Consider the following 27,340-nt stretch of genomic DNA (forward strand, 5'->3'; position numbering starts at 1 on the left):
CCTTTATAAGAACTATTCCTCAAAGGTTTATAGAGTGTCATATTATAAACTGAAGCCAGAGATCTGTGATAAGAAGGTACAAAAAAGGGACGAATATAGATTAGGTGGCCTTTTTTGACATTTTTGATTGATTTAAAGCCAGATTTAAACTTAAATATGACTCATTCTGTATTTCTGTAAGAACATAGGCGCTGAATAAAATGTCATTTATATTATAATAATGCAAGGAACTGCTTCTACTAAGAAAATTCTGTGCATTATTCACACAGAAGAATGAATGGATTAAAATCCAATAACAGCATCAGTAGAGGCCTTAGCTTACCTCTTTAAAATGTGGCCTCACAACTGAACACAGTCCTTCTCCAATATGGGCAAGTAAAGTTTTCTGTATCTTACATGAAGTGCTATAAAAATGAGACTCTAAGTCATGGCTTCCCCTCTTGCTACTCCTCAGCCTCTCTAAATGGAAATTCTAAGCCATGTCAGTTGCATGCAGTCATCATAACAAGATGGGACTTAGGCTTAGCTGAATTCATTCATTTTGTCTCTCTTTTCTTTTAGAAAGCATCACAGACACTCTTTCCACAATGTGGCTTCTAAAGACTCAAGGACCACCCACCTTACTAGTCTACGATGGCAAAGGCAAAAATGGATATTCAAACATCACAGCTTCCATTCCGTTATTAATCATTCTGTAGACATGTGCCCCCACTATAGGAAGTGAACTGCACTAAGGGGGAAAGTTCCAGCAACCCCCAAACCACCAGCACTCTTGTCTCTCCCCCTAAGAGAGAAGGCATCACTATGGCATTTCACAGCTGCTCTTTGATCCTCTTGGCAATCACCTGGTGCACTTCTGCCTATGGGCCTGACCAACGAGCCCAGAAGAAAGGGGACATTATCCTTGGGGGGCTCTTTCCTATTCATTTTGGAGTAGCAGCCAAAGATCAAGATCTAAAGTCAAGGCCGGAGTCTGTGGAATGTATCAGGTAAGGAAAGGACCCAAGTCATAGGGTCTCTTGTCTTCTGGTGGTTGTAGAAAAACTCTACCAAACCCAAAGTAATTTATTCAAAGTTGGTTCTCTCTCAAAAAAAAAAAAAAAAAAAAAAAAAGTTGGTTCTCTCTTTTCAAAAATGGTGATTGGTAGTCATGCTGAAATTATTCTACTCCCCTTTTTAAAAGAAATTTTTCAAAAAGTAAAATGTCAAAGATACTGAGTAGAAGAATCCATGGCCTATTGGGAGTATGTGTCTGGTCACATGGTAACTGAATCATCATTGTTCACCTGGCAGCAGTGTTGCCTAATGAAAGACTAAGTACCTAGAAGGAAATTTGTTTTAGGTCTTGCAAATCTGAGTAGTAAAATCTCCCATTTACCTTAAGTGCTCTGAGTGTTGAGTGTTGGCTGAGTGTTGGATTTCTGCAACTATTTCCTAATAGGCATTCCTGTCTTCAGTTTTATCCCTTTGCATGAGTGTTGGCTGAGTGTTGAGTGTTGAGTGTTGAGTGTTGGCTGCCTCACTCTCATTTTTTCCAAAAAAAGGATTTTAGGGTCGAAAGAAACCTCAGTGGTTGGCATAACCCATGCACCTTCAAAATGCAACCCACAATATTTTGGAGGTCTTTCTTCTAAAAAGCCAAAATCCTCCTACCCAAAACAGAATACACCTAACACCAATGGAGAAAACACAGAATTAATCTAAGTCTCTCACTGAACTCTCTCTTCAGCCATTGGAAGACAGCTAACATGTCCCATTGAATCACTTATTTTCCAGGCCTGAGTCTTGGTTTTCTGAACAATTACTTCATGACATGATTTCCAGACACTTCACCATTCTCATCGCCCTTCATCTAATGCTCCCTAATTTATCACGACTCTCCTAGAATATGGCAACTAGAATTAGGCACAATTCCATCAAACAAGATCTGACTTCTGCAGAGTAGAATGGACCATGTATCACCTCCTTTCACAAAGATATCAGAGACCATGACTGTACCCCAAGTCTTTACCCAACTTCTAAGAGAAAATACCACTTTCTCTCTGAGACTTGCAACATTCGGAAGGGATCCGGCACTTTTTCTGCTCTTCTTGATTGCTGGAAAATGAAAATGAAAACTAATTGCTCCAACAAAACGATTTCCGTTCATGTTCGAATTTGGAAAATTAGATAACATTTTTACATTTTTCTCATGAATACAGAAAACTAAGTACAGAATTTCAGTTAGGCTAATTATATCCCCTCACACATCCCATGTGGACAGGTGCCCTACTGAACAGAATTGCACATGTGCTACGTATATTCCTAAGATCAAGCAAGAAGCCCCGAAATACTATAATTTTAAGTTATGTTAAAGAAAGATAGTAAAATCAGATAAGTATTTTATGTAAAGAAATATTCTATAACCTCTCTTAACTTTTCAGGGTTAAAACAAATAGCTAAACAAAAAAGTGATGGATAAAGAAAATGACTAAGAGAAAACACATTAAAAGTTAAAAACCTACACAATAGAGTGGAGTATAGCAAATTGTATTTCTTACCTCCTGTCATTGAGTTCAAGTAACCTACCACATAAAGAAAAAGCCTGTGGAGTTATTACATTTCCCCCTTTGGGGACTGACACACTGATTCAACACACTTACCTAGTCCTCGCTCTGAGCCAGATCCTGGGAGAGTGAAAACTAAGTCACTAACCCTACTTCTCTTTGTTTAATCTGCTTGATATTTATTTAAAATAATGTTCTTTGGAAAGCAATGCACGCTCATTTTTTATAACAGATTATATAAATAAACCAAAAGCCCATTTATAAAACCCATCACTCCACCACCCCGAAATAACCCCCAAAAACAGCCTTCCTACAAATGTTCGTTAGTTTACAAAGATGAGATCTATCATTTCCCTTTCCCCTTTGACCTCTAGTAATGTCATAATCTAAATTTGTGACTCTGCAAATCTGAAGTTACTTCTAGGCTCCCACCTATTAAAAATCCTAATCTTCTTTATATTTTCCCTAATCCTTTTTTTAAAATCTCTGTATTATTTTTAATACTTCATATCAGCAACTTCAAACTCTTTGCTGGATGAAACAGATACAAATTATTCATTCTATTCTAATAACAACCTTTGTGCTATCATTGCTCCTTCTATGTAAGGCACCAGGCTGAGAATTTTGCATAATTATCTCAGGTTCACAGCCACCATATGAGGTAAGCATTGTCCCCATGTTACAATGCTTGACCATTGTCCCCATTGTCTGAGTCTCAAAGAACACACCACGAAACCAAAGAGTAACAGAGCCATGATTCAAACCCAGCCTTGCTCAGTCCCCATCCTCAAGCGATTGATGAGAAAGCTTCCCATTTCCTTCCATTTCTTCTTTCTTCCAGGTACAATTTCCGCGGGTTTCGTTGGTTACAAGCAATGATATTTGCCATCGAGGAAATAAACAGCAGCCCAGCCCTTCTTCCAAACATGACACTGGGATACAGAATATTTGACACTTGCAACACCGTTTCTAAAGCCTTGGAGGCCACTCTGAGTTTTGTGGCACAGAATAAAATTGATTCTCTGAACCTTGACGAGTTCTGCAACTGCTCAGAGCATATCCCCTCTACTATCGCTGTGGTGGGAGCAACTGGCTCGGGCATCTCCACGGCTGTGGCAAACCTGCTGGGCCTCTTCTACATCCCCCAGGTACACAGGTCTTCTCAGATGGGGCAGCAGTGTAAACAGGAATCAGGACATAAGGACTGCCATGCCCAGTGTCCCTACAGCTTGCTGTTTTCCTACCTCTGGCTTTACATTAGCATAAAAGACCTTTAAATTAGTCAGGGCACTGTATCATGACCATTTGGGATTTCTGAGACTCCAGCATCAACCATGTCAACTAAACCTTCACAACTCTTCCAAAATTCTTTTAAGTATACTGTATATAGAACTTTGTCTTTTTTATCAAAGTGTTCAGTCATTTACTTTCCACTCCCTTCCTTTATTTAATAAATGGCCGTCCTTCTGACTTTACTAAAAGGAATGAAACCATATGATGTAAACCCCACCTTTCAACTCAAAATATCTGTCCCTAGTCCTATTCCCTTAAAAGTCTGCCTATCTTCTGGTTGAAAGTTTAGCTCAGGGGGAAGCGGAGTATACTTTCTCACAGAACAGGAACTTAATCATTGTCTTGCATGTTCTAGAAATGGAAAAAATTCTGTTTCATTCAACAAATATTTATAGAGCATATATGAATCAATAGTGTCCATCCTGCAGGAATTCAACCCAGGTGAGGAGATGTCTCAAATACTAGTAAACAGTTCACTGAAACAAGTGTTTTGATGAACATTTGTTCAAAGTTGCATATTTTTCCCCTATGAAGTAAAGCTTTTTTCATGTTAATATTCATAGATATATGACATCATTTTTATAATAGTGAAAAATTGGAAACAACCTAAATGTCCATTGAGGGGAGAATCGGCTCAATTTTGAACATCCTTTATATCAATTTTTAAATTATGAATCACAATTGAATTTATCTTTTTCAGTGTCTAATATTTCAAATTTGTAGGAGCACCTTTGAGAAATTCACATTTATATGTTGGGAGTCTCCATTTCCTTGGTGGTAGACATTATCGTTTTATATGCATGTGGCAACTAAAAAAGTCTTGTCATCATTTCCCGAATCTTTACTTCAGGGAATTAAAGGTATTTCCCATGGGGAAGCCCTGGCTCTATAACTTTTATGCAAGATGATCTAACAATGCCCCTATCAGTAAATGTGTTGGGCAATATGCAAATATGCATCTTATGAATTTGGCATATTGTACAGTATTTTTTTTAAATACACTGTTAAAGTAAGTTGTTGTAGCCAAGAGGCACAAGATATAATTGCCACCAAGTAAATAAAGAACCAAAAGTAAAGGTTTTGATTCTTTGTGGTTTGGATGAAAGACAAGGTTAAGCTAAATTCGAATTATAAAAGTGTTGTGAAGGCTATAATAATTCTCAGTCAAAACATTGTTGAGTGTATCTACAGCAGTGGTTCTCTGCTGTGACTGCAAGTTGGAATCACACGGGGAGCTTTAAAAATACTGATGTTTGGGTCTCTTACCCCGGAGATCCTGGTGTTTTGTTTGGTTTTTCATTTGTTTTTATTTAAGTTCGATTTGCCAACATATAGTATAACACCAGTGCTCATCTCATCTAGTGCCCTCCTTGGTGCCGGACACCCAGTCACCCCATCCCCAACCCCCCACCCCCTCCCACCTCCCCTACCACAACCCTTTGTTTGTTTCCCAGAGTTAGGAGTCTCTCATGGTTTGTCTTCCTCTCTAATTTTTCCCACTCAGTTCCCCTCCTTCCCCTTATAATCCCTTTCATTATTTTTTATATTCCCCATATGAGTGAAACGGAGATCCTGTTTTCATTGATATGAGATGCAGTCTGGGTGGCAGTTTTGAAAGCTCCCAAGGTAATCCTAATATGCAGCAGAGTTGGCAGCCACTGCTGTGCAGGGTAGGGGCAAGGCCCAGGGGTATTTCTTATGCCACTCATGCCATCAAGTGGACAGAATAAGCAGCCCAGCAGGACAGTTGTGGTTAGAAGTTTTCTGAATCATTCATAAAATTCTTCCCTCTTACAATAACAAAAGTTTTGTGTATTTTTAAGGGTTTTTTGTTTTGTTCTGCTTTGTTTGTTGGTTGGGAGGACAGATAATGAGGTAGTATTTATCCCCATGTTTCTAGTTGTTTTTTTTTTAACTGGACAACTATTATAAATGCATTTTAAGAGAAACATATCCATAGTAGATATATATGTGTGTAACTTTAATCCTTTAAAAATGCTTTCAGCCCATTTTTCCAAAGAAGTAGTAAGCAATAATGGATGAATTTACAAAATGCCCAAGTAGGTTTTTCATTTGCAAAAATATGATTCAGAAGCCTGTTGTCTGGGTCTGCAAATAGAGCTCTGTTAAAACAATAACATTTCAACAAATTACTTAATCAACTACCTACACCTCATGAACTCTCATAACAGCAAGGGGCTTATTCTGATAAAAGAAAAAAGTCAATTTCATATTGTAACTTTCAAAATCAAAGCTTTTATCAGAAAAATCATGCTCTTTAGCAAAGTTGGCCTAGAGGTGGTAGAAAGGGAAGGGCAGAGGGAGAGGAAGGGGGAGAGAGAGAATGTGAAGCAGGCACCATGCTCAGCACAGAGCCAAATGCAGGGCTTGATCTCACAACCCTGATATCATGACCTGAACCGAAATCCAGAATCAGGCACTCAACTGACTGAGCCACCCTGGTGCCCTGGCCCTGATCTTTCATACACCAATGTCTTTCATGTTTTTGATGTAGAAACTATTCATTGATAAGAAGGAATACATTGGAAAATTCATTTTAAAACGCTGAACATAGAAAACTAATTGTTTTAACTGGTGAGAAATATTAAAAATACATCCCCCCCCCAATTTTTTCAACTGTGTTTCCTTTAAAATCTGTCTAGAAAACTGGAAAACAAGAACTATTAAACGCTGTTTCATTACCAAGAGAGGGAATAAATGGAAACTGGAAGAGAGAAACTAGGCAAAAATAGGAAAGAGGACCCTTCAGGCTTCTCTGAAGAACCTTTGGTTTATAACCCATAGGGAACCTGATTCCTTCCAGAAGTGAGTCATGGACAAAGTGTTCGTCATAGTATAGGGGAAGCTAAAACATTTAGGTTAGAACGTGAACCTAACGGGAAAAAGATGTGTCCATAGATATAACCAATGAGGCAGCACAGGGGAAGTTGGGAACAACTATGGAACAGTGTAGAAGGCTCTCCTTGAAAGAACAAGTAGATTCTACTATTGTTGGGTTGACTTTACAGCCAGACCCATTTCTGAAGGTTGTACTGTGAAGAATCACCCACTGAGAACTAGAACGTTCCCTCAAAGACTGACAGATGTTGAGTGCTCACACTGGAGAGGAACAGGTTCTGGCTGTCTTCACCCTTTCATCCCATCTGCAGTGAACAGCATGTTTTGATAAATTAAATTAATGAATGCTCAAAAAACCACGTCCACACAGCCTCACTCACTGGAATCTCACTCACTCATTCATCCTGTGTTCTTTCCAGGTCAGCTATGCCTCCTCCAGCAGACTCCTCAGCAATAAGAATCAGTTCAAGTCCTTCCTCCGTACCATCCCCAATGATGAACACCAGGCCACTGCCATGGCAGACATTATTGAGTATTTCCGCTGGAACTGGGTGGGCACCATTGCAGCTGATGATGACTACGGCCGGCCAGGGATTGAGAAGTTCCGAGAGGAAGCAGAGGAGAGGGACATCTGCATCGACTTCAGTGAACTCATCTCCCAGTACTCTGATGAGGAAGAGATTCAGCAAGTGGTAGAGGTGATCCAGAATTCCACAGCCAAAGTCATTGTTGTTTTCTCCAGTGGCCCAGACCTTGAACCCCTCATCAAGGAGATCGTCCGGCGAAATATCACAGGAAGGATTTGGCTGGCCAGTGAGGCCTGGGCCAGCTCTTCCTTGATTGCCATGCCCGAGTACTTCCATGTGGTTGGAGGTACCATTGGATTCGCTTTGAAGGCTGGGCAGATCCCAGGTTTCCGGGAATTCCTGCAGAAAGTCCATCCCAGAAAGTCTGTCCACAACGGTTTTGCCAAGGAGTTTTGGGAAGAAACATTTAACTGCCACCTCCAAGAAGGTGCTAAAGGGCCTTTATCCATGGACACTTTCCTGAGAGGCCACGAAGAAGGTGGTGGCAGGATAAGCAACAGCTCCACTGCCTTCCGACCTCTTTGCACAGGAGATGAGAACATCAGTAGTGTGGAGACCCCTTATATGGATTATACACACTTACGGATATCCTACAACGTCTACTTAGCAGTCTATTCCATTGCTCATGCCCTGCAAGATATATATACATGCTTACCTGGGAGAGGGCTCTTCACCAACGGTTCCTGTGCTGATATTAAGAAGGTTGAGGCTTGGCAGGTACATCCTTCACTTAGATGGCAGTTCACTGTGTATTAAGGCAGAGTTGGGTGGATCCGGGCAAGACAGATAAAGTGGTTATCTCAAAAAGGCAATAGCTAAATGGTGTTGCTATATGTAGCTTTGGATTCAGATTGCCTTTTCAAATATCTGAGCATCTGACTCAGATATTTGATAAATTGATAGTCATTTAATTTGATTATCTGTTTAAACCCTTGGCTCAACTGTTCTTTAATCCAGTGGTTTAGAATACCTAGAGTATGACCCCAAAAGGTTTTTAAATATCCTGGAACAGATTTAATACTGTGTGGAGTATTTTTACAATGTTTAAATTACAGATATTGTTCCCTTATAACAAATATTTGTTGAGCACCCACTATATTCCATACACTGAGGGGCATACAACAAGAGTTCTTGTGTTTAGCCACTACTTTTACCATATCATTATTCACCCAATAAGCCAACTAATCTTAGGACACAAGCAAATCAAGGGCACAGGAAAAAAATTCTTCTTAAAAAGATTTGATATTGGATATTTCAAAAAGAAACACTGAAGTGTTTATCATAGAAAATAATTAGATGAAGGTGGAGTTCCTACACTCATTTTATAGTAGTCTTGTTTTGTATTTTTGAATTGAATTACATGTAAAAGAGACATCATAATCTTTTCATTTCATAGAACTTCTGAAGATAAAAGTCTGACCTGACTTAAATCCTACATAACTGTTCATGTCTTGCATAGTACCTTGATTTTTTTCAACGAAACCTTGTTCTACACTCTTTTTTATTTTCCTCAGTTCCAGACTGACCTATCAGGAGTGCATGTTCATTAGGGGGAGGGGATGGGGACGTTCCTGAATATGAGTTGAATGACCCAGCCTCCAGCTTCAGCTCTTGCATTTACTAGCTATATCATCTTTGGCAAGCTACTGCTTGAAGTCAGTCTCTTCATCTATAAAGTGGACCTAATATCTAGCCTACTTTCAACCCAAGATTCTTTTGAAGATGGAATGTGATGACATACATGAGAGCAATTTATAAATTCTCAAGCTCTAAATAGATGATTGTTACGGCAGTATTTCAGTATGCCTCTAAGCAATCATTTCAATTAAAAATGATAACTACAACAACTGTGTATGTAGAAGCCAGCTACCACAGACCCTTGGGAAAGGATAGCAAGAAACAAAGAATGTACAGTCTATGTTGTTAGTCATTTTAGAGACTCCCATGGGATCGAGAGTGACTGTCTAGGGTGGCAAAATGTGCCAGTGCCACAAGTACTTCTTAGCCCTTTGTGTGGGGAAAATCTCACTCAGGTGTCACTGTTGACTAAAGTTTCTCACCTCCATGAGATACTTAAAGTTTCCTTACTTGCAATGTACCACCCCCTTCCTACACCCTGGCAAAAATAAAAAAAGAGGAGTTCTAATGACAATTAAAAACAAAAAAGACTTCAGGAGCCATGATGATAAGGAATGGCGTTTTTAAAAGGAGGAATAAAAGGACAATCTTTCAGTAAATACTGTTGTCTTTCCTCCTTTCCCTTCCACATCCCTCGAAAGGAAGACTCCAGCCAGCTCTTGAAAAGCCTATAGGACCAGGGTGAGGTTGAAGGGGAAAGAGGCTTCCAGTGTGTAATTTGACAATTTTGTTCTTCAGTAGCTCCTCTCCAAACAAGGAGGTAAGATCCAGTGGGTCAAGACCAAAGCTTGGCATATGGGAAAAAGCTGCAAGAAGGAGGCTATAGTTAAGACTGGGACTTTTAGTTCCATATAGTAGAAAACCCAAACCAAATTGGCTTAAACAGAAGAAACTAGTGTTACTAGTAGCTCATAATGCTGAAAGTCATAGAAGTATTCCATACAAGTAGATGCTTTCATCTCCATCTCTGTTCCTTATCCCTGAGGGTTTGCAGTTTTTAGCCTCTACAGTAGCTTCAGGCTCATAAAATCTTTACTGTTGGGCTCTTACCTCCCAGAATCTTTTAACAAAGTCCCAGAAATCACATTGATTGACCAGTCCAGGATTACATATCCATCCTTGAAGCTAGGAGTGGAATCCTTTCAAACTATATAGACTAAGAGTAAGAGAGGGAGTGGATCCCTAAAGGGAAATCAGGATGCCATTACCAAAAGAAGCGAAAAAAAGAAAGAACCAAAGCAGCAGAAACGAACATCCACCACACAGACACCTCAGCTGACCCTAGTATAGGTTAAGGTGTGCCCTCCTGGCTCACACACAGTCTGGCACAATTCATCCAGGAGAGGAGACAGATAGGAAAATAGGGTTGAAGCTCTAGGGAGGAATAACATGTGGTCATTGGCCAAAATGCCCCATGTACTTGCTGTAAGTCTCCTTTAAGCCTCAGGAACCCAGGCAGTTTGGTGGGCATTCTGGAATTTAAGATATTGGACATGTCTCTCTCAGGAACTGGACCGACAATTATTCATTCTCATTATGAAGACCTATATGGAACCTTATCACCCATAAAGTATATATAATCTAATCCAAGTATCTCAGCCTGGAATTTGACCCCCACCTTCTCTCAATTCTCTTATAAGCCAACCTGCCTGGCACCTCTCCACAAAGCATCTGTGAGGTTTTGGCATAGCATTTTTGTTTAGATCATATCCCACACCTGAAAGGGCCATCATTTTTGTCACCTGTATCCACTGTCCGCCATGAAGTTTTAACTTTCTCAAAACCCACTTTCTCCTAGAGCTCTTTTCAAGTCATACTCCCACACACATTTTTATGACCACTCTTTCTTCCTCATTTTTGCTATTTAATACCCAACTTAAGCTTCCATAACTCTTCAGTTGGCTGAAATAGATTTTTATTAATTAAGCTTCTGGTTTAATTGGGTCAATCACAAGTTTTTTTTCTTCTGTTGACTTTTGCTCGCCCTAAAATGTGTCAATCCATTCATATGCCTTAAAGGTATCACTAACAGATACTTTATGAGCACGCAACACACAATTCCCTTCTGACCACCCTGGAGACCCCAAGTCCTTCTCCACTGCTCCTCAACTCTCTCTTCACTCTGATTTCTCCACTGTACTGTTCAGCACTGTGTTCAGAACATCTGACATGTGAGTATGTGTAGAATAAACGAAAGAAAGAATAGAAATCTAGTTGATTTGACCTGACAACTGGAGTCCTTGCAGAGAAGTGTTCAACCCAACAACCCATCCTTGGACCAATCACTCTGGCCCAGGTACACTAGGCTCTGATTATATAAGCCTGTGTTACATGCAACAATCAGATTTGTATGGAACATCATGTGAACAAGTAAGTACAGAACCACCTTCTTCCTTTTCTCAGGATGATTGTGCATAAGGCATGCTTCCTACTTTCCCCCACAGTACACCAACCACTCACTAGTCAAAACATAGGTATGCGTCACGACAGAACCATGGTGATAACTGTAGTCAAATGCAATTGATCTTTCCAGGAATTGCCAGTACTATTGGGATTTGGAGAGGGGGGGAATTAGGGTGAAAACCAAAAGAGATGGAAGGTAGATAAGAAAATATTGCTGAGGTTAAAGAAAGGAATTGGTCCTGGATCTTCCCAACACTCTTAGTACAGGAAGTGGGCAAGAAACAATAGTCTCCTTATGTGTGTAAACCATCCCTCATTCACCCCTGTGTAGATGAGGTGCTTTGTACATCCCATCCCATTTTCCCTCTGGGCTGTGATGCCATGTGTAAGATCTGGAGATCCTAGACAACAGTTGGGGGGGGGAGTGGTTTCTAGTCTCTGGTCTTTGGTTTATTTCAATTAACCATTAGAGTATGTGCTGAGAGGTGGTTCCCACTTATCCTTAAAATGAGCAACAACAGTTTGACTTTAAAATCCTTTGGAGGAAGTACCCTAAAAGGCCACAAGATGGAAATATTACCACATAAAAGATAGTATGTGACCATCTCAGTTGTGCATTTGTAAGTACTTGTCACTCTCTTACTATGTTTTTCTCAGTGTTGAGTTTTCTTTATGAAAAGAAAACTTTATGAGCCTGTCAGTTTCTTTGTCCGTATATCATCTTCTATGTTTAAGTCTTTCCATTAGCTGTTTTCCCTCTTCTTCACTTTCACTTATTCTTACTTTCCTCATATTTCTCCCCAAGTAAAACAATTTAGAAGTATATTTTACTGGATTGTAATCTGAAGTAAAAATTTTATATTTTTTAATGGCACTTTTAGACCCTTCTTTTAAAATTTCAAAAGAAGAGTTTTCTCGGGGATCCCCGGGTGGCTCAGTGGTTTGGCACCTGCCTTCGGCCCAGGGTGTGATCCTGGAGTCCCAGACTCAGGTCCCATGTCGGGCTTCCTGCATGGAGCCTGCTTCTCCCTCTGCCTGTGTCTCTGCCTCTTTCTCTCTCTGTGTGTCTTTCATGAATAAATAAATTTAAAAAAATATATTTTTAAAAGAAGAGTTTTCTCTCTGGGGGAAATACCTAAATTATTTTGTAATGTATGTTGTTCTTTGGTGGTCAATGATTATCAATTTAAAGATTCCCTATCATTGCTTTTATGGATGAAATAGTTTCCAACTCAAACTTCCCTGTTATGCAAGGTATTAATGTAGAAAATTAGGTGTTCAAATGCAAAACTTGAAAGTCAACATGCCGAAAGAAACATTAAAGCTATCTATAACTTAGAGATATGATTATTAATGGACAAGGTACAAATTTTGACTAGGAAAATTCAGGACTCATGATCTTATTTATACACCTGCTGTAAGGATGAAACCCTGTAATACTATGCAGGTTAAGATTTGAAGTAAGAACAAAAACAAAAGATATCATCTGTCCTTGAAGGATGGGCAGGATTTTTGGAAAGGGTTTATGCCTTGGAGAAAATGTCAAATGCAAAGGCAAATACCCAGTAACATAGGTAAATCCCCAAAACATCATGCTGAGCAGACTAAAAAAAAAAAAAAAAAAAAAAGTCATACTCCTCTATTATTATACTTATATGATATCTTTTCTCTAAAAATAGAAAGAAAACAGATCCAGAGTGGCCTAGGGCTCCAAGTCGAGGTGGGGACTAACTTAGAAGGGACATCGGGAATCTTTTGATAGTTGTGGTGGTTACACAGGCATATTTGCCAAAACTCAGAAATATACTCTTAATATAGGTATATTTTATCCTATGTAAACTATACTTCAATATAGTTGATTAAAAATGTAAAACAATGAAAAGTCCCTGGAGTGGGAAAGTTTAGGCCATGCATGGAGACAGATGTTGTTCAGTATAAACCACTTTTCCAATTAAGACCCTTTGTGTTGCCACAAGCATTAGACATGTCTCCACAATCCCATTCTAAAAATAAACCCATCTTCTCAACCTAATTTTTACACTAACCTGTTGCAACTAACAATAGACAATGTAATAGATAGACTATCTAGTCTGACTCCTACATCTGAATCGATAATATATAGTATAACGGTTGACAGTTTGGGCCCTACAGTCAAACTAACTAGATCTAAAACCCAATTGCTGCTAAATAGCTGTATGACCTTGGATGGTAACTTAATGTGCCTCTGTCTCACTTTCCTCACCTGAAAAATGGAGATCATGAAATGTGTAAGTTCATTTTATAAAGATGACATTATTAAAATGTATAAAGTGCTTAGGATACTTCCTATCCATAACAAGTGTTCAGTAAAATATTAGTCTTGAGTATTTTTCTTTTGTAGGTAAGGAAAGTAAGACCCAAAGACCCAAAGAAGCCAAAATGATTTGCCAAAGTCACATGTCTAGCCAGTAAGAAAGAAAGCCCACATCTGCCCCAGGGAGTCTGTTGCCTTGATAATACCAAGATTACTGTTTAAAAAAAAAAAAAAAAAAAAAAAAAAGGCTGCATATCCGTTGTCCCTCTGGGCACATGCTTTCTAGCTCTTAAGTGGCTGTCGGGTCAGCCAGTGGTTTCATAGTGAAGACAGTGGTCCGTTGCCTTAAGTCTGAGTGATCACCAGAGGAACCAACTGTCCTGAAACTGATTCGTGTACAGACACAAAGACAAAGTATGGTGTGCAAAGAAGTAAGAGTAGACACGACTGACTAAATTCGAGTATACCAAACATCTCTCTGTCCATCTTGAATATAATTGTATCTCTTGCCACTAAAAAAGTGCCTGTTTGGCCCACATTGGGTGCTTAATAAGTACTTGTTGAATGAACAAATAAAGAAAGAGAATGAGACAATGCTCCCTGAGGGAAGACAGGGGTTAAGTGGATAACAACAAAACAGTACAGAGACATAGGCACAGATAAGAGGAGGTGAGTGGTCTGAAAAAAAGCAGAAAATGCTCATGCAAAAAAAAAAAAAAAAAAAAAAAAAAAAACTACAATAATTCTGACTTCATAAATTTGGGCTGAAACTTACCTCTTCATTACCAATGTGATAAATGATGGGGGAAAATACCACTTCAGTATTTTAAGAATTTTAAGAGTATGAAAGAAAAGAATATAAATAGGATTACTGAGACAGGAAGATACAGAAATCATTAAATTTTATTTTCATTTTTAATTGACATAGGCTTCCTAAGAATCTTATCAGGAACAGTCTTTTAGCCTAATTTATACTGATCGATATCCCTAAAAGGAGAAAGGAAACTTTTTTAAAAAAAATCTATTTTGGCATTTATTTATTTTTAAAAAGGGAAAGAGGCTGGTCCCTTCTGCAATTATTTTGAATTAATTTATTTCAACCAATTGAATAATTCTGGTTTTCTCTCTACTAAGGGACTGTCAGTCCCATATCTCAGGTATTGGCTGCTCCCTTCATCTTCTGGCATATTCCGTGGTCAATCATATATGCAACAGTTGTTTGGGGGAAATTACCCTTTTCTTCAGAACACTCCTAGCTATTATACCAACATTACTACATTATGGTGATTCCAACTTTCTTTTTCCACAGAAAGTGTGGTAGAAGTTTTATAATCCATTTTTTCCATGTCTTGAATGTTTACTCAGAAATAAATGTATGCCGGTAACCAAAAACATGATGTGCAAAACATAACTAGCTGCAGCTTTCTAAAAAGACCACAAAGGACTTATTCCCCCCAGAAAAAAAAATAAGGCTTTTTTTCCTTTATGAAGAGGTTAACAATTTTATTCTCTGAAAACTATAATTTGTCTAATATGACTTCCCTACTGCTCTTAAGTAACATCTTTTAGCACATTTTAAAGCAAATTCTAATCTTTCCCTGTCCACTTGTGTGCCATTTTTTGTTTACCTGTTTAAATCTGGAATGTTTTTCTTTTTAATTCAGAATATAGGAATTTAAGTTACAGTTTTATCTCAAAGGAGATAAAGGAGATATTGTGTTGGCCCTTAATCCTGTAGTATAATTTTAAGTATTTTGATTTTAAAGATAGGTTTAAGTTACAACTGACTATAGAAAACCCTTAATTTTTATGGTCTTCAAAGAAGCTTTTCAAAAAGTAAATCCTAAGTCTTTTCATCTTATCTGAAAGTTCTCTTGTTTGTTTGCTTGTTTATTTGTTTTTGTGCACAGAACTTAGAACTTTATTTCTTCAGTCTGAATCAGCTGAATTCAGCCCTACTGGCTAGAACCTCCATTCTGTAGCTACAGTGAATAGCCACAGTGAGAATGGACTTTTTTTTTTTAAATATTTTTAAAGATTTTATTTATTTGAGAGAAAGCACAAAAGAAGGGGGGAGGGGCAGTGGGAGAGGGAGAGAGGGACGAATAGACTCCCCACTGAGCCAGGAGCCCAATTTGGCACTCAATCTCACAACCCAAGATCATGACCTGAGCTGAAATCGAGAGTCAGATACTTAACCAACTGAGCCACCCAGGTGCTCCAAGAATGGACATTCTTGTCTTGATCCCAATCTTAGGGGAAAAACATTCGGTCTCTCACCATTTAACTGTAGGTTTTTCACAGATGCCATTTGCAGGATTCAGAAAGTTCCTTTTTACTCCTAGATTATGGAGACTTTTTATCAGGAATGGAGATTGGATGTTATCAACTACTTTTTCTGTATTTATTGAGATGATCATATGGTTTCCCTTTGGTGGTATGTTAATTTAGTTGAATGTTAAACCAACCTTGGATTCCTACGATAAACTCTACTTGGTCACAGTGTATTTTCCTTTTTGCAGATAGCTAACATTTGGTTAAGAAATTTTGCTTCTGTGTTCATGAGCGATATCGATTGTTTTCTTTTCTAGTAGTATCTTTGTCTGGTTTTGGTATCTGAGTAATACTGGCTTCAAAGAATGAGTTGCAAGTATTGTCTCCTTTTCAATGTTCTAAAAGAGTTTGTGTGGAATTGGTATTCCTTCTTCCTTAAATATGTGGCAGAATTTATCAGTGAAGCCAGCTTGGGCCAGTTTTCTTGGTGGAAAAAATTCTTAACTGTAAATTCAGCTTCTTTAATACTCACAGGGCTGGGGTTCCTGGGTGGCTCCGACAGTTAAGCAACCAACTCTTGATTTTGGCTCAGGTCATGATCTCAGGGTCGTGAGATCAAGCCCTGTGCCAGTCTCATACTGAGTGTGGAGCCTGCTTGAGCTCACTTTCTCTCTCTCTTTCTCTCTCTCTCTCTGACCCCCCCACCAAGCTCTCCACATAGACATGAAGACTTGCTCTCTCTCTTAAAAAAAAAATACTTACAGGGCTATTTCCAGTTACCTCTGAAGACAGCTTTCACATTTTGTGTCTTTCAAAGACTGTGTCTAAGTTGTCAAATTTATTGGCATAAATTTGTTTAGAATATTGTTTGCTAAATTATTTATAATATTCTCAGACTCTCCTTTTAATGTCTGCTAGATCTTTAGTGATGTCACTTTTCTCATTCCTTTTTTGGAAATATGTATCTTCTCCTTTTTTTCTAATCAATCTGGGTAGAGACCCACTGATTTTATTGATCTTCCCAAAGAACCAGCTGTTGTTTTAGTGATTTTCTCTCTATTTTTCTGTTGTCTATTTCATTGATTTTTGTTCTGATCTTTATTATTTCCTTTATCCTGCTTTATTTGAATTTAATTTGCTCTCCAAATTCTAATTTCTTTTTTTTTCAAATTCTAATTTCTTAACTTGTAAAGTGGGGTCATTGATTTGAGACCTTTCTTCTCTTTCAGTTTAGTAATTTTAGTATTACAAATTTCCCTCTAAATATTGCTTTCACTGTATCCCCTACATTTTTATATGCTATGTTTTCATTTTCATTTATACAAAACACATTCTAACTTTCATTTTCATTAATTCTTTAATCTGTAGGTTATTTAGAAGTGTGTTACTGGTTTCCAAGTATCTGCAGATTTTCCAAATATCTTTCTGTTATTCATTTTTAATTTAAATCTTCTGGAGTCAAAAAACATACTTTGCTTTTATTTTTAATATTTTTACATTTATGAAAATGTGTTTATGATTTAAAATGTGGTTATCTTCATAGATATTCTACATGCCCTTGAAAGGAATGTATTCTACTGCTATCGGGTTGAGTGTTTTCTATAAATATCAATTAGGTCAAGTATATTGATGAAGTATCATTCAAGTCTTTTAAATCTTTTTTGATTTTTCTAACTACTTGCTCTTTTATCTAATACAGAAACCATATTGACCTTATTTTTCTTATTTATCCTCAGACTGGTGAAAACCTCATCACAGTTTGACATTACCTGACAAATGCGCCAATATTACTTTAATCCCCACATATTAACCAAACATTCAACAGACATAGTTTGAGTATCCATTAAAATTCAGGCTCTCTACAAATCATTGAGAATAAAGGGATAAATCTTCTTTAGAGAAAATTTGTCTAATAAATCCTGGGTATAAAATTTCTAGCCACAAAGATTCTGGGTGCTCCCTTTTCTGGATAAGATCTTTGTACTGCTCTCACCTTCTGCCTATCCTTATCTCCCTATCCCATTTGAGGCTAGAATTGCTATGTCTCATTAGTAAATTCTTAACACCAAGTATGTTCAAAGTTACCTTTCTGTCAAGATCTCTACCTGCTGCTAAATATCAGCTCCACCAATGGAGTCATATTTGGATATTTGAAGCCCCTTTCCATACCTCCTTTTCATAACAGCTTTATTGAGCTATAATTCACATACCAGACAGTTCACCTATGAAAGTGGTTTTTAATATATTTGCAGAGTTGTGCAACCACAACCAAATCAATTTAGAACATATCACCTCATCAAGAGGAAATTTCAAACCCTTTAGCTCCCTACCTCTACATCCCCCCATTACTAAATAACCACAAATCTACTTTCTGTCTCCATATATTTGGATATTCCTGAACATTTCATATAAATGGAATCATAAAATATGCGTTCTGTGTGACTGATTTCTTCCACCAAGCACGTTTTCAGTTTCTTCCATGCTGTAGCATGTATTAGTAGCTCATTCCTTTTTATGGCTGAATACTATTCATTATATGGATATAACATTTTATTTATCCATTAATCCAATTGATGGACATTTAGCTTGTTTCCACTTTTTGATTATCATGAATAATGCTAAATGAACACTCATGTTCAAGTTTTTGTGTGGACATATATTTTTTCTTGGGATAACACATAAGACTAGAATTGCTGGGTCAAGTGGTAACTCTATGTTTAACTTTTTGACAAAGTATAAGACTGTTATCCAAAGTGTCTGTACCATTTTACATCCCCACCAACAGTATACGAAGGATTCTGATTTCTCTACATTCTCATCAAAGCCATTATTATCTAATCTGGTGCCTTTTAATATGAAATCTAGCCTCTTTGCCTTTGCTCCTCTTTACCTACCTACTTTATTTCCCCTTGTTCTCTGGCACATACATAAATTTTTAAAAGCTGTTTCCTTTAAAGCCCCATAACACTTCATGTTTATTCCTAATTTGGTCTTTGTCCATGCTATTCCCACTGTTTTTAACATCATCCTTACTTCTGTCCTTTGCCAATCCAAATTTCTACCATCCTTCAAGCCTACATTGACATTTTCAGCCATTTTTAATTTCCATCTCTCCGAAATTTAGCTGTATTTATAGCTGATACCCCATAAATTAGCCTTTAAGTATATTTTATCTCACATAGCTCGCTATTTCATCCAATATTTATGTCTTTTTTTTTTTTTTTTTTTTTTTTATTTTTTTTTTTATTTTTTTTTTTTTCAATATTTATGTCTTAATCCTTATCTCTCTAACTTATTTTTAAACTCCATGAGGACTATAATATTATGCCTTATACTACTGCAGCCTAATTCAGAACACACAGTGAAAAGTCTATAAATACTTACTTGTTGATTGATTCTAACAACATACAAATCTCACCTTGTATTTACTTTAGTTCTTTAATAGAAACTTTAAGAAAATGGTTTTTTGATCATCTCCTTCTTCATTCAAATTAAGATTATGGTAGAAATCTCCATCCCATGCCAATAGCAGTGCAAGAGGATTATAGCCAATGGTGATCTTCGAGTCCCTTTTCTGTCCAATCTGACCAATGTAGAAGATAACCATTTAATTATAAATTAATTATTATAAAATTATAAAATTAAATTATTTATTATAAAATTATTTATTATAAAATTATAAAATTAAATTATAAATTTAATTATAAAATGATTGTCCCTGTTCCCTTCCCTATCCACCCACTGCTGCCTGGAGCGTTTCACTCAGAGAACCTATAGACAGAAAAAAGGAGAAAGGGAGCTTGATACCTGGCATAGGAACTAAACCTGAATAAAAAGAAAGTAAATTTCTGCTAAATTCTCTAGCTTTATTGCTATATATGCTTTTATTTATTTGTGTGTGTGTGTTTTGTATATTTTTTATTGGAGTTCAATTTGGCAACATATAGCATAACACCCAGTGCATTTAAAATTATTCTTCAAATAAGAATGATGCTTTTTCAAAAATATGTTTAATGAGGAAATATTACTGACATATACTTGCGATGGACACTCTAAACTATTTATATTGGACGCAGGATGATACAGTAGGAAAAGCTCATGTTTCAGTCATAGCTCAAGAACTTCCTAGCTTATAACTGGCAAATAAGTATCCTTATAAGTAGGAAACAAGCATCCCTACGTTCATAGGCTGGACCGTGTCTTAATCGCTCTTGGTGGCTCAGTGATCCCTGGCATGTCCCTGGCTGAGCGTCCAGGGCCTCCTCCTGACCCACATCGGGGGCACACAGGAAGCAAAGCCAGGAGCCTAATGATGCTGCAGCAGAGCATAGCCGTTAAGAGCGCAGGCTGTGTACCACTTGCTAACTGTGTGACCCTAAACAAGATACTTCCACATGTATGCCTCATCTTCCCCATCAATAAAATAGGAATGATAGTACTATTTGTTGTGAGGATTAGATAATAAATATAAAGTATTTAGCATTTGTTCCTAAAATGTAGTAAAATGACTAATAAGGTTTAATCATTATTATCATTTCTTTTTTGTACAAGAGGTATGTGGCATACAAACCCTGTAAAAATTAAGGGACTGGCCAGACTATTACAATAGTGATGGTGAGGGCTCCACCCACAGGCTTCTTTCTTCCTTCCACCCACCTCCGCTGTGATCTTTGGCAACAAGACACTTCCACAGAGGCAGTAGCATAAAGACGGTGCAGATCATAAGAGCACTTCATGCCTCCAATCCTTCCCCAAAACCCATCTCAGAAAACACCACAAACGGCTCTAGCTTATAAACCCTGCCCCTCTTGGGGCACCACCAGTTGATGGTATACCTGCAGAAGACTTGATTTGTCCAGGGGCCATGGTGAGATGTACCCATTTTACTTTCCTGACTTCAAGAAAGTGTTTCTTACCCCAGTTGCCATCTGAATACTAAGTAAAGCCCGTGGCTTACCAGGGCTACTGCTAACACATGCAAGCACCTTAGTGTAAGCTAGAAAAAGGTACCTCTTCCTAAAAGTTATGTTCCTTCCACTCCATTAGAATAAGATAGTTTACTGTCCTTGTGCAGTACACAACATATTTAACCATACATGGCAGCCCTGTGGCTTATACTCAGAGTCTCTGTTCCTCTTTAGGTCTTGAAGCACCTACGGCACCTAAACTTTACCAACAATATGGGGGAGCAAGTGACTTTCGATGAATGTGGTGACCTGATGGGGAACTATTCCATCATCAACTGGCACCTCTCTCCAGAGGATGGCTCCATAGTGTTTAAGGAAGTCGGATATTACAATGTCTATGCCAAGAAAGGAGAAAGACTCTTCATCAATGAGGAGAAAATCCTGTGGAGTGGGTTCTCCAGGGAGGTATGTGCTGTCCATCAGAACAACAGATACCTCCACCATGGGCAGGAAGTTGTGCTGAGCTTTGGGAGGGCCTTGGGCTTCACCACTGGACTTGAGAAATGATGAGTCCACTTCCCTCAACTCACTAACTCTGCACTGCCAAGGTTCTCTGGCAAATCCATCAGTGTTTAGGGTACAGAAGAGAAGCCTCAGAATGTGAGCCCCATCCTTACTATATTGAAAGACGTTTTATTCTTTGCAAATCTGACTCTAGCTAAATGGCTAACAATTTCCTGCACTAAAACTTCCCCCAACCAGAACAAAATATTTAAGCAAACATAAACATCATTCAAGGCAGGACCTGGACAATTCATACAGAGGTAGTTCCCTGTCATCCAAATAGCTCAGAGCAGACCTATAATTCAAAAGGACAATTTCCTAGAAGATCAAATGGTTTGGTAACTTGAGAAATATGAAATCTGTGAGAGTATTGTATTCTGTGGTTGGGAGTGCTAGTGTGTACTGTCCTTCACTATTTCTTTTCCTTTCTTTCCCTCCCCGGGGTCCCAAGAAACTTAGAAACCAACAGGTGCAATACTGCCATTTCTATCCCTCTTTCATTAGAAGATAATGCTAATCATCTTCTATTCAAGTTAAAAAAAAAAAAAAAAAACTCCCTGCCAAACCAGTTGTTTCTTTTCTGGTATAGCAAAGAAATTATTTTATTGTTTTCCATGTATTTAACTTTTTAAGATGGCTCCAAATCAAGCAGGTAGCTGGGGAGAGAAGAGAAGAGTCTTATTAAAGAGACAGTTTGGAAAGAGTATGAGCCCTTCCATGTTATCTGACATAATCATAAGGAATGAGACAGAAGTAGAGTTTCTGAAATGGTGAAACAGCCAATTGGACAAACCTGTCAAAAAATAACCACTTAGGGATCTGGTGGCAATCAACCAAAAGCAAACAAAAAGTGAAATGTCTTTTTGAGAAAAACTAATGAAATTTGGGTAAGAAAGGCCTGTGGCATTTTAACTTGGGACAGCTCCCGAATTATTCCTAAGAATGTGGTTGCTGTTTCTTTAGTTTTCTATGTGGACAGTCATATTATCTGCAAATAACAACAGTTTTATTGAGTTCTTTCCAATATTTATACCCTTATTTTTTGTCTCATTCTACTAGCTATGAATTCCACAATGTTTGATAATAGTGGTGATAATGAGCATTCTTGTTTTAAAGGAAATGCTTTTAATATTTTCTTATATAGAATGATGTTTACCTACGAATGTTTTATATTATCCTTTACAAGTTAAAGATATTTTTTCCTAACTCCTTTTTCGGTTAAGTGTTTAATCATGAGTTTGTACTGAATTTCATCAAATGCTTTTTCTTCACTGATGATCATATTTTTCTGTATTAATGTATTAATGCAGTCGATGACATTTTATAGATTTTTTAAAATAGATTTTCTAATGCTAAACTTGTTCCTGGCATAAACCCAACATGATCATGGTATATATTGTTTCTTATGTCCTTTGAGTTTGTTTGTTAATTGTTTTAGTATTTTTTTCATCTTTTTGCAAGTAGTAAAAAATAGTTATACTCTTTCCAGGTCCTTTCAGATTCCTTATACTTTGTATACACCTCCAAGACTTCTGCACAGTTTTGCTTCCAATAACGAGAACCCATGGCTCTTTTTCAGGAGACTACCAGCAGACTAATGGAACCCACTTTGCCCACAGGGGCAGAGAGCAGAAGAGCCTAGGAATCTGCATTTCCCTAAGATGACCCTTAACAATGAGGGATGTGGAAGTATGAAAGCCCTGGCTCCCTTTCCTTCAGGTCAGGATAGCTCTGAGGAATAAATTACAGGCCAGAGTTCTCCTGTGGGATCAAGCAAAAGCTATTCTCAGAGGGTCTTTGCTCCAGATCACACCACACCCTTGCCATCTTCTCTTCTGGATCTGACTTGCTCCGATCTCCTCTTGGTTCCCTTGAGAGAACTTTCTTTATAAAACCACTTGTACACAGATCCTCAACTCAGGCTTCCTTCTGAAGACGACTTAGAGTAGTGAGATGGGCCTGTACTTTTATTTTTCTTTTTCATACTGCTCTTGTCTGGTTTTGGAACCAGGGTTATGCTGGCCTTATAAGAATGAGTTGGAGGGTGTTCCTTTTTTTTCTTCTTCTTTTAAACCTCTGATAGAATTCAGATAAAATTAGATTCATCTGTTGCTTGAAAGATTAATGTTATCTGCATTGTGGTAAACACAGAATAGTGGTCATCTCAGGCATGAATACGTGGTCGGGGAGGAAGCAAGGGGTGGGGAAAGCGTACAGTTAGGTATAAGTTATTGTTCTGGTCCAGGTTTTGTTTTGGGTGGTAATCACTAACAGTGAGTAAAAGTGATTGAAACATAGACAAATAATCATGGGGGAAAAACAAGGATTACGATTAATCAACTTCCAAGCACCTGAAGTCCACTGAGGAAATTAATTAATTAATTAATTAAAATATCTGTTATCTGAAATTAATGTAGCTATTGCAGATTTCTTTTGAGTAGTAATTGCCTGACCTATCTTTCTGATCCATTTGCTTTTGACCCCTCAATGTCTGCCCTGCCTGCCTTGCTGAATGGCTGCAGGGATCTCAGAAGTCACCCTATAAAGCCTAAAGCAGGAATTGCAATTCACTGCAAAGCTCAAAGTCTCGTTTTCAAACATATTTCTCCTCATCTCAGCATCTCCCCTTGTAATTGTCCTTCTGTGTGTAGGTCCATGTCCCTGTATCTTTTAGTTTGTCTTAAATCTCTGTTTCCCTTGGAAAGTAAACAGATAAATAGGCATCGCATTCTGGGACTTGGAGGGAACGGAATGGGGGATTATTTAAGGAAGATTTTGGTTGCAACAATGAATATTCCCAGAATCCTGTGAATGTGTATGTGTGTGTGTGTGTGTGTGTGCATGCACATGTGTGGGCACTTGCTCGTGACATCTCTCCCTTTCATAGATAACAGGAACAAGGATCTCTGGAGCTGCCTCTCTCTGGAATGGCCTGAAAGTCCGTTGTGCTGGTCCTTGAGCACAAACTCCTGCCCTGTACTTGGTGTCAGAGTTGCTGTAAAACTGATCCCGTAGCTGCAGCCCCTCATTTTCTGCTCTCGGTTCTCTAGATGCCATTTTCCAACTGCAGCCGAGACTGCCTGGCAGGGACCAGGAAAGGAATCATTGAGGGGGAGCCTACCTGCTGCTTTGAGTGTGTGGAGTGCCCCGACGGGGAGTACAGTGATGAAACAGGTAAGGGAACATGCCCTCATGGACACCACGCAAGGCTTGTCCACTTTAGGGGCTCTGGGGTCAGCAAAGTCCCTGGAAGGGCTAGGCTGAGAAGGTACCTTGCACAATTTCTCATTTAACCAGGTATGTCTGAGAGTCACACTGGGCAGAGCACTGAGGGAGACAGAAAAGAAATATTAGATGTCTTGTAATACTATAAAAGCTTAGACATCTTTCTTTTATTTTGATACCATTCTCCGATATTGTATTCCTTTCCTGAACAGACCAAGTAGCCCTGAACAGACCAAGTTCTGTCTGCTAGACTGCAGAGTTAATAGGTCTGCTGGGTGCCTAGCATCGTATTACTGTCTTTCTTATGCTTTTCCTGTGCCTCAGTTTCTTCACCTATAAAGTGGGAATAATAAACCTATTTTATAGAGTTTGGGGAATTAAATGACTTAATATTGGTATAGCACATGGTAAGTTCTAGATGAATGTTAAATAAAAACCTTACCTGACATATTGGAGGCACTCTGTAAATATTAACTATAATTGTTACTATTGCTAGTATCTCACTTCATTCTCACCACAATGGGATTATTGGCTTCCATTACACAGATGATTGAAACTGAGGCTCAGAGAGGTTAAGGAGCTGACCAAAGTCACACAGCTAGTAAATGGCCAAGCCAGGCTAGCCATCCAAATATCTGACTAAAAGCCCATGCTCCTTTCACTCCCCAAAACTGCATGCTTTTTGGGACAAAGCAGAGACTCGATACATGTCCATTGACCGAATGAGTCAGCAGCCTCCCTCACTGGAAAGCCATGGATGGGGAAGTAAGGAAGGCAGAGGTCATTTGTGTGGGATAGTCCGCCTTGATCTAAGAGGAAGTCTGCTCTGACATGTCCACAAAGGCCATCCCTACATCCAAAATGAGTCAGGCTGAGTGTGAATCACTATGGAAAGTTGATGAGCTATGCTAGAACCCTGCTGTGTAGGCAGCCACCTGTCCAGCACGATTGATCATCCTCTGCTATAAACCATCAGCAAGTAGTGTCAAAGGAAACATGTAGCACCACCCCAACCATTTGCAAAGGAAAAAAAATAACAGAACTATTAAAAATACATGGAATTAAATAAATATATTATTAAACATAAATCAGAATTCAATGTGTTTCTAATGTAAAAATCACAAATTATTTCATCAACAAAGACAGTTTAAAGTGGCTGCATCCAATAACCTGTATACCGTTGCCACCATATTCACACACACAAATTAGAGTCTGTGCCTCACAGTGACTAACTGTTCCCTGGAATAATTTACAGATGCAAGTGCCTGTGACAAGTGCCCCGATGACTTCTGGTCCAATGAAAACCACACTTCGTGCATTGCCAAAGAGATTGAGTTTCTGTCCTGGACAGAGCCCTTTGGGATTGCACTCACCCTCTTTGCTGTGCTGGGCATTTTCCTGACAGCTTTCGTGCTGGGGGTCTTCATCAAGTTCCGTAACACACCCATCGTCAAGGCCACCAACCGAGAGCTCTCGTACCTCCTCCTCTTCTCCTTGCTGTGCTGCTTCTCCAGCTCCCTGTTCTTCATTGGCGAGCCCCAGGACTGGACCTGCCGCCTGCGCCAGCCGGCCTTTGGCATCAGCTTCGTGCTCTGCATATCATGCATCCTGGTGAAAACCAACCGTGTCCTCCTGGTGTTTGAGGCCAAGATCCCCACAAGCTTCCACCGCAAGTGGTGGGGGCTCAACCTGCAGTTCCTGCTGGTCTTCCTCTGCACCTTCATGCAGATTGTCATCTGTGTGATCTGGCTCTACACGGCGCCTCCCTCCAGCTACCGCAACCATGAGCTGGAGGACGAGATCATCTTCATCACATGCCACGAGGGCTCCCTGATGGCCCTGGGCTTCCTGATTGGCTACACCTGCCTGCTGGCTGCCATCTGCTTCTTCTTTGCCTTCAAGTCCCGGAAGCTGCCGGAGAACTTCAACGAGGCCAAGTTCATCACCTTCAGCATGCTCATCTTCTTCATCGTCTGGATCTCCTTCATTCCAGCCTACGCCAGCACCTACGGCAAGTTTGTCTCTGCCGTGGAAGTGATCGCCATCCTGGCCGCCAGCTTTGGCCTGCTGGCCTGCATCTTCTTCAACAAGGTCTACATCATCCTCTTCAAGCCGTCCCGCAACACCATCGAGGAGGTGCGCTGCAGCACCGCGGCTCACGCTTTCAAGGTCGCGGCCCGCGCCACGCTGCGCCGCAGCAACGTCTCCCGCAAGCGGTCCGGCAGCCTGGGGGGCTCCACGGGCTCCACGCCCTCCTCCTCCATCAGCAGCAAGAGCAACAGTGAAGACCCCTTCCCGCAGCCCGAGAGGCAGAAGCAGCAGCAGCCCCTGGCCCTGACCCAGCGGGAGCAGCAGCCGCCGCAGCCCTTGACCTTGCCGCCGCAGCCGCAGCCCAGGTGCAAGCAGAAGGTCATCTTCGGCAGTGGCACCGTCACCTTCTCGCTGAGCTTTGACGAGCCGCAGAAGAGCGCCGCGGCCCCCCGGAATTCCACGCTGCAGCACTCCCTGGAGGCCCAGCGGAGCCCCGAGCCCCCCGCCAGACCCCAGGCGTTACTGCCGCCGCAGGGCGGAGACACAGACGCGGAGCTGCCGGCCCAGGAGCCGGGCCTGCAGGGCCCCGGGGGTGCGGACCGCCGCCCGGAGATGCGAGACCCCGAAGAGCTGTCCCCAGCCCTGGTGGTGTCCAGCTCACAAAGCTTTGTCATCAGCGGCGGAGGCAGCACGGTCACGGAAAACATACTGCATTCGTAA

The 27,340-nt window shown here is 39.6% G+C and overlaps 1 protein-coding gene across 1 annotated transcript; it reads left to right on the forward strand.

Annotated features, from left to right (window-relative positions):
- The first annotated feature begins 804 nt into the window (after nucleotides 1-804).
- On the forward strand, nucleotides 805-27,340 carry CASR (calcium sensing receptor). The gene is given in 6 exon segments (NM_001081509.2): nucleotides 805-989; nucleotides 3,388-3,694; nucleotides 7,118-8,002; nucleotides 21,035-21,265; nucleotides 24,415-24,538; nucleotides 25,845-27,340. Coding segments are annotated over 6 exon segments (3,228 nt in total).

This window comes from Canis lupus, chromosome 33 (assembly GCF_011100685.1).
Source record: "Canis lupus familiaris isolate Mischka breed German Shepherd chromosome 33, alternate assembly UU_Cfam_GSD_1.0, whole genome shotgun sequence".
NCBI classification, from domain to species: domain Eukaryota; kingdom Metazoa; phylum Chordata; class Mammalia; order Carnivora; family Canidae; genus Canis; species Canis lupus.